This window comes from Lycium barbarum, chromosome 7 (genome assembly GCF_019175385.1).
Source record: "Lycium barbarum isolate Lr01 chromosome 7, ASM1917538v2, whole genome shotgun sequence".
NCBI lineage: Eukaryota > Viridiplantae > Streptophyta > Magnoliopsida > Solanales > Solanaceae > Lycium > Lycium barbarum.
In genome coordinates this window covers 113,476,238-113,485,037 of record NC_083343.1, presented here as the reverse complement: position 1 = coordinate 113,485,037, position 8,800 = coordinate 113,476,238, and the positions used below count along the sequence as shown (strand labels likewise).

Here is an 8,800-nt window from a genome sequence, read left to right as displayed (position 1 = left end):
GTGGAAGAAGAACGAGTCCCTCAGACTCGTATGCGGTGGTCATGCACAAAAATGAAAGGAAAAGGATTAGTATGCAATCAATAAACAAGGCTAAACATGCGTAATATATATTGTACTAGGGCGAGTATAGAATTCAGTCAAACAGGAAGCACAGAAGTGGTAGTCATGGCATCGTATCCACTGCTACCAGAGGATAGGGCAGTACTCATGAATCATTTTAAAAATCTAATCAAAACATACAAACCAACAAACAAGAGAAGTACTAAACTAAACATCAAATGTGACAGCGTCCCATTCACTGTTATAATCAATACTTATCCAAACACTTAAAGCAAAACACAAGATTTGCCATCATTTTGATTGCCTAAAGCTTATAACAGGGATTAGGCTAAACTGCGATATACTGAGGGTCGGCATAGCACATATTCAAGTGAGAGACATTTAGTTTATACTCACCCAAACAGACCATGATAACAGTGGCTAACTATCAAACTAATTTAACAAAATACTTAGAACATATTGTATACACTACTGATTTGGTTACTCTAACAACGTGTTGTCACATTAAAATCATATTTGACTAACAGAAGAAACAGTAATTCAAGTAAACATTTCTATTACTTATTTAAGATAAATAAACATGCTTATACAGGCTAATGACTGAATTAAGCTAAATTTGAACTAAACTAACAACTGAGCAGGTACAAACGACCAACTATAAACAAGCTGATGACAAATCAACATGTATTTAGATCAGACTACACCAGTATGAACACATAACCCATATAAATTACTAAACTGAAATTAAGCTAACTAAGGAAGGGTTGTTTATATGCTTAACTAAACTACACTAAATTATCATACATGAACATGCTTAAACACACAAACAGACTAACACAGAAACAGACTTATCTATCGAACTAGAATAACTTAACTAAAACTAACATTCTTGAATTATGGAACAATAAACTAAAATAACAGAGAACAACAAAAAATGCAACAGAAATAAAAAAAAAAAAAAAAAGGAATGGAGAATTACCTTCTTCGGGTGCAGCGAAGCGGGGCAGGGGTCTCCGATTCACCCTCGAATACTCGTTAAATCCGAGCTTGCGATGCTCGATTTTAAAGCACAACCCACGCAAACGAAAACAAAATGACTGGATTTTGACTCGATATTCAGAAATAAGGCTGATGAACCAATATTGCTTAGGTGATTTTTGCCACTGGAAAAACCTCTTTTTCTGAACTTTAATTTCAGGGGGGATTTTTGCGACTTCAAAACCTAGTTTTGTAAGGGATTTTTGCGATTCCAAGGCTTTCCCAAAACTTGTTCTCAAACGATTCAACCCGCCCCTATTTATAGGGTTTTGCTTTGTGTTGAAGAAAGAGCGAAGGAAGAGCGGGAGAGAGAGAAGAGCGGGGGACAAAGGGAAGTGGGGGACAGCGGGGAACAGGGAGAGAAATGCGGTGGTGGGGATGAGAGGAGAAGAGAGAGACGAATGGGAGAAGGGAGAGAGAGAACAGGGAAGGGGTGCGGCGCTGTGGTGAAGGGGGAAATGAAACCCTAGTGGTTTCATTTCTCTTTTGAACGAGACGGGTCGGGTCAAATTTGTGGGCTGGGTCGATTTTTCTTTTGGGCTGGGTATTAAAACGAATGGGCTGGTAATTATTTTAAGTGATAATGGGCTAATCCGAAAATAATGTGGTGAATTGGGCTCGTATTTGGACTAATAATTTGGCTGATGAAAGAATCAATTTGGGTTTCTAATTTCAAATAAAAGATCCATTGAATATATACTAAGTGTGCTAAAAATATAAAATATGTAATTATTAGTGCTCAGGTAATAAAATTATATGACGTTGTAATAGCCGTGCAATAATGTTTTGAAAACAAATAAACGCTATCATTTAATTGTGCGAAGATAAATGTGATGCGTGTGCGTAAGGTGGTAAAAAAATGCTGAAACGCAAATTATGATAATACCGGTAATAATAATAATAATAATAACAAAAATAATAATAATAATAATAATAATAATCATCATAATAATAATCATAATAATAATAATAGTAATAATAATAATAATGGTAGTAGTAACGGTAGTAAAAGATAATGACAGGATAAGGAAATGTCGGTATTAATTATAGTAAAATATAAATAATTATTTTTTAAAGTTGCCAAAATATTGGAAGCGTAAAATAGGTATTTCGGAGGAAAGGTGGGACAAAATTGGGTGTCAACAGACGTGTGTTTGGAAGAGAAAATATGTGCATGGGCGTTCTTCAATAAAATGGCTAATAATGACAATGATCTATGAATGTAAACGTTTATAAGCAATGTGAGACACTTGGTAGAAGATACACGATAACAATGGGAACATATGATCTTGGCCGAATCAGATATTTAGAGAGAGAGATTATATATATGAGTCTTCCTATTACAAATGTTCTTGGGAAAATAGAAGAGCCAACCCTTACAAAGGAGGGAGATGTGCTCTATTTATAACGTGACCTCCATGGGTTTCATACAATGTGAATTAATAAAATAATAGTAATAAGGACAGCTCTGAACGGATTTGGTGGGTTTAGACTGACGGCGCCGTCTGACACACGCATGGTGGGTAGTTGACCATGACAGGACGCTATTGGCGCGTGGCTCGCATGCGACGGCCACACGGACCAACGGCTATGCGGGCCAACAGCTATACGGACCAACGGCTATGCGGCCCAACAGCCATACGGACCAACGGCTATGCGGCCCAACAGCCATGCGGACCAACGACCATGAATGCTCGGGTCACCGGACTTGGTCGTTTCAATGACGAGGAAGGCAGATCAGTCGGTGTCCCTCGCTTAGCTCCGGTCCAAGCGTTCCCCCGGTCAAGGGCGGATAGTATCCGGCGCCTTCTCATTCTTTTCTCCCGCCAGTTCCTCGTTCCACCGGTTTGCCCCGTAACCGGTTTTTACCGTATACAAATGGTGGTCCATAGTGGGATATATGTGCACTTGCCCCGTGTTTACTCCACTAAATATTGGGATGGGCCTCCCTAGGCATTGTTGCCTTTTTCACTTTGTTCTGAATAAGAGTTCTCTCTTACGTGAGGAAGCATGCAAAAAGTTTTGGATCGAGAGATTAGTCTAATGAGTATTGGCTTGAACCTACTCAGGCATTGTTGATTCTTTTCACTTTATTCTGAAAAAAGAGAACAAAAACATTATGGATCTAATACAGTGTGTGAGGTTTGAGTGTAAGCATGCAAAAACACCTTATAATGAGGCAAAGTTGGAAAAAAAATGAGGCAAAGTTGACAGTGGATGTAGTATAAGTCACAAAGGACCACATATACACATCCAATTGAACTTACATTTCACGAGTTAGTGAGATGAAGAACGAGGCGAGCTTTGGCTCGGGAGATTCATCACCAAAAATTGGCTGTGCTTGCCTATGCATTGTTGATTCCTTTCATCTTGTTCTGAAAAAAGAGAGTGTACAATCATAGATGGACCTGGTAAGTGGTACACAGAATGTGAGCCTTGTATATGAGCATACAAAAGCACCTTGGGATGAAGCAGAATTGAGAGTGGATATGGCATTACAAGTCACAATGGACCAGGCAAACACATCCACCTACATTTTACACATTAGCCAAATGAAGAACGAAGCAAGGTGCAAGCTTCGACTTGTGAGGTTACTCCACTAAATATTTATAGGGTGGCCAATCTTGTATGTGTTCCTAAGAAAAGAAATTTGTCCATTTTTGGGGGTCTCAAAGGGGCAGACGTTATATACTCTCATATTGGATTGTACTTATTTTGAACCCACTGACCTTAAATTCAAGATTATTAACAAAACGGTTAGACTAGACCAGTGCAGTACTAGATACATATGAGTCCATTGTATGCTGCTATAGTCAAAATAACTAGATGAATGTGATTAAGAAAAGACATATAGATGTTATCGTGATAGAGAGTCAAATTTAGTTCCTATTGATGGAAAATCTTGTGCTCAATTTTTGGTGAAACTATTTTACTTTGCAATGTCTATCCTTGCGCTGCATAGAAAACAAACAGTATCTCAAATTTTAAAGTTTTTAAAGATGGTCTTCACTTAAAACTTCTACATATCATATATCTTTTAATGCTATAAGCACTTTCTTATTGCTATTTCTGCATACCTACTGCTTTTCACAAGTGACTGAGAATAAGGGGTAATAGATGTATTCATTATTAATTACCAAAGCAAACCTTTATTAAATACAATAATAACTACAAATCCTTACAAACAAGTGAACACGTCACCGTAGATAGACTAAACCATTCTCAACTTACAAAAAGAACAAAAGAATAAATATAAATATAAACCCAGAGAGATAAAGGAAGCCTAGAGAAGCATGTGGATCTGCAGTAGCGTATCTATAGCTAGACAAAGTTTATCTGTACAGATGAAAATACGCACAAACAAAAATAGGTAGGACAAATAAGCTACGACTCCGTGTTGACATAACAGCACGTGTAAAAACTCGCAACCAACACCAGCAGTAATGACCCTCTCCTAAACTTCTTCACAGCAACTGCGAGCCCCAACAATGCTGCGCTTGCAGAGGGGACAGGTGGCACTCATATATAGCCATTTGTCGATACAAGTAGAGTGAAAAAGGTGACCACAGGGAAGTTCTCGAAGTTCATCTCCATCATCATAAGTAGACAGGCATATGGAACATTCCTATTCACAAAATATGGACATACTATAAGCATATTTTTCCAGAACTAGAGCAACACAAGGTAAAAAGAAAGAAAAGCAAGGCTACATACAGCATCATCTGTAGAAAGTGAGCGCTCATCCGTTGGTGCATCTCTCCCACACAGGGTCATGAATCCAGCAATTGTTCCTTCGATCTCATCAGTACAATTGTCAGAACAACCATTGCGTCGGAACATGTACTTTGACAGTTGTTCAATATCTTCTTTCTCTGCTCCTTTCTGTAGAAAATATTGAAAGAATCATTATTAAAATATATCGCACAAAAATTACTAAGGTTATAGTATGCGAAAAAGGAAATTCCTTGTTCCATGACTTTCATATATGTTTGTGAAGAGAATTCAAACTTGATCTGATGTCAATCATCAATTAACACGTGTGTTTATACACAGAGAATACCTTCTATTGAATGGGCTGCTGAAATTTGCAGCACGTTGGAACAATGGGGTACGTATAGCTTTTTTTGCCAAATCAAGTTCTTGGAATAGAAGTAGAACGATCTTGTTCCGCAATTCTATATCAACCTAATTATCTTGGTTAACAAAATTTTCATTACATTTTCTTCAGAAAAGAGCATCCTAAGCATTTCCTTTCAGGGAACGGAAAGCATATATCTTCAGGGAAATGAAAGTATATCGACCACTTCTTTTATACTCCTAAGGAAATATTACATTCGAAGTTTCCAGTCCACCTAGGCAGCTTGAGTGCTTAAATAACGTAATCAGCTGAACTAAAAATCTGAACAGCCCAATTCAACTTAACAGAACCTCTCTCAAACTTATCAACAGCAGGAACAAATCTAATCTACATTTCATGACATTAATCCCGTCTATTTACCTAGGTTACTCACACAAACCTTACTTTATTAACCCAGACTATTTACACAGTTCCTTGTAGAGAAAAGGGGACACAAATAAATTTAAAGCTAGAAAAATCACGAGAGCGTTACCTTATCAGCTACAGCATATAGAACAGCAATAATACATGGAAGGCAACAGCAAAGTCCGAGACCAATAGCACAAGCCATCACAAGTAAAAATACCACAAAGAATACATCAAAAGCCAAGAAAACAATGCAAAGCCTGCATTCAGATTAAGTTATTAAAGATGACAGCTTTGATTTGAGAAATAAACTGAAAATAAACGTCATACATTTTTCTCAGATAAAGTAAGTTCCCACGCGTACCAGTATAATTGAGGAGATTCGTCTACCATTGGCTGTCCACCAGTACATACCCAATAAAATCCAATGATCCACCAGAAGAATGATAACATTGTATTTGCAGAATCCATATACTTAGTCACGTTACTGTTAACAATTTTTTCGCAAAAACAACAATGTTATACAGACCAGCATTGTATAGTCAGCTTAAAAACATAAAGTAACCTGCCAACTATGAGGGGGAAGAAATAGAGAGGAAATAAAAACAAGCAATGCTGCATTGTTAAGAACTCCACTTAGCTTCCAAATGTAACAGAAATAGATTCTTCTACATGAAAAATCCGTTATTTCCAGCTTTGAAACTCAGTGGATAATGGGTCGTCCTCTCGACCCTTACTTGGATCACCAAGTGCTGTCGGACCAAAGCCGAGAGCAATTCATATACAATACTACAGAGTATAACATATTTTTCTAATTTTTCACTGATCCGAGCGGCAAATGACTGAAATTCAGTGGCCATATTCCACATAGTACAACAAAAATAATACTCCTTGTGTCTCAATTTATGTGACATTCTTTCCCTTTTAATCAGTCCCAAAACAAACGGAATCATTTTATATTTAGTAACAATTTAACATCAAATTTCTCATTTTACCCTTAATGAGATATTCTTATGTCCCAATTATGTGACACTTACAGCTTATTTCTGTCCCAGATTTCTCATTTTACCCTTAATGAGATATTCCATCCGTCCTGACACTTTTCGTTTCTATAAAATTTTTAAGGCTGATTTTAGACCAAAAATTTCAGAATTTTCCCTTCTTTTTTTTTTTTTTTCTCTTAATCTCCACGCCCGATCAAAACTTATTCACATAAACTGGGGATAGAGGGATTATTCCACATAGTACAAAGCAAATAAAAAAAATATCAAATTATTGAAGAATATGTATACCTTGTTCTTCCAGGGGTTAATTCAGCCAAAGTAACATAACCACTAGACCCGCTAGAACCCGACCCGAAAGCCTCTGACCCATATCCTCTTCTGTTATACTCCAACAAAACACTAACAACATGAAGTACACAAAACAAACAGTACCCAACAATCCAAGTCCGTAAAGGCATTTCCGGGTCTTCTTTTCTACTCAAAAATAAAACCAAGATTGCAGCAACAATATACATAAAGTTCCATATAATATCAATAATCACAACGGGCTTTGAGTAAGCCCAATTATTATTACTTTGCGGGTCGGGCTCAGATGGTTGACGCATCATTAAACCGGGTCGGTTTGTGGATCTTTGGATAACCCGAATTGCTTCTTGAAGACTGTGTCTATGGGGTGATCGCAGGTTGTCATTATTGATGGATCTTAGTAAGGGTACTGAATTTGATGAACTTGGTAAAAACATTTTCTTGATTAATAATTATGTAGATATTTGTTGAATGATGAGTGATGGATTTGTATAGTAGAAGAAGAGGAGTAGCTATGGTATTGGTTGCAGTTTAACCCTGATGCAAATAAAGAAAGGGTCAATAATTGGATATGGAACACTTGTTTGGATTAGGTGTTTATACTCAAATTATTTAATGCAAGTATATAAGTTTATCATGATTAAGTGATACTCTCTCTCTCTCTTTTGTATTTTACTTTTCGTCTTTATTAAAAATAGATTGTTTAAGACGGTTCATTTTAGAAAATCAACTTATTCCTATCAAGTGTTTATAGAAACTATAAGAGCTCGTTTGCTACGAGGGATAAAAAATAAATAATTTTGGGATTTAATTTGAGATGAGTTTACCTTACGTTTGTTTGGGATAAAATCATGGTATAACTAATCCTGAGATTGCCGTGTTATTTAATACGTGTGAGAGGGTGGAATAACTAATCTCATGATAAGTAATCCTGGATAACTTATTTCCAACCAAACGACCCTAAGGGTCATTTGATTTGCAGAGTAAGTTATTTCGAAATTATAATCCCGAGATATATAATTTTTGGGATTAACTTGTCCTACCTTCTAGGTTGAATAAAATCATTCCAAGTTTAATGAGATAAGATGGGATTAGGATAAATTTATATTGTCAATCAAATATAGTGTAAATTTAATTACAAACTTAATTCTAAGATATCTTATCTTGTGCCACGTACCAAACGACCCTTAATGTAAGTACACAAGTTTATCACTTAACATTCTTCCCTTATCTTTTAGTTAACTAAGGTTAAATTAGTTAGGTGGGTGTTTCTGAGGGCTCGTTTGGTTGGGAAACAACTTGTCTGGGATTAGTTATTCCACTTTTAAGGTGGGATAAAATAAGGCTACAATCCCAAGATAACTAATCTTGGGATTGATTAGTTATCCCAGATTTTTATTTTAACTAAACATGGAATAAAGAGGCACTAAAATTTTATCCCGAGATTATTTTTGCTTATCCTTCACATCAAACGACCCCTAAGTGTTTATAACCAAACTATAGGGGCCTTGGTTTGCGGACTAGATTATTCTGAAATTACAGTATTAAGATTATAATTTTTAAATTATTTTTTCCGTCTCAATTTATGTGATATATTTTATTTTTCGAAAGTTAATTTGACTAAATTTTAATACTAAATTGAATTAGTTCAATTCAATATTTTAAGATTAAAATTTATATACTATTAGAAAACTAGTACTATAGGTTGCAACTTTTCTCATATCAATTTGGTGAAAAATATTGGTCAAAATTCATGCAGTTTGAATCTAGGGCAGCAAAAAATATCACATAAATTGATAAAGATGGAGTAATATATTCCACTTTTTAGGTAGAAATAAATAATTTCAATTGATAAGATAAAGTGGAATCAAGATATAATCGTGAATTAAATACAATATAAATTTAATCT

General features: G+C 35.9%; 1 protein-coding gene across 1 annotated transcript; it reads right to left on the bottom strand.

The window, feature by feature from the left end:
* Nucleotides 1-4,224: 4,224 nt before the first annotated feature.
* On the bottom strand, nt 4,225-7,509 carry LOC132603853 (E3 ubiquitin-protein ligase At4g11680-like). Its single transcript, XM_060317135.1, has 5 exons — nt 6,874-7,509; nt 5,946-6,068; nt 5,709-5,841; nt 4,813-4,980; nt 4,225-4,723 (listed from the first exon to the last, which is right to left on the bottom strand). Exons 1-5 carry the CDS (start codon nt 7,326-7,328, stop codon nt 4,553-4,555), a joined length of 1,050 nt encoding a protein of 349 aa, XP_060173118.1. The 5' UTR covers nt 7,329-7,509; the 3' UTR covers nt 4,225-4,552.
* Nucleotides 7,510-8,800: the final 1,291 nt, after the last annotated feature.

Excerpts from the sequence above, each read along its gene's own strand:
- LOC132603853 (XM_060317135.1), bottom strand. The coding sequence starts at position 7,328 with ATGTTTTTACCAAGTTCATCAAATTCAGTACCCTTACTAAGATCCATC. Across the intron at positions 6,069-6,873 it reads TTAACCCCTGGAAGAACAAG|TAACGTGACTAAGTATATGG; the intron begins GTATACATATTC and ends AATTGTTAACAG. Across the intron at positions 4,724-4,812 it reads CACTTTCTACAGATGATGCT|GAATGTTCCATATGCCTGTC; the intron begins GTATGTAGCCTT and ends TTTTGTGAATAG.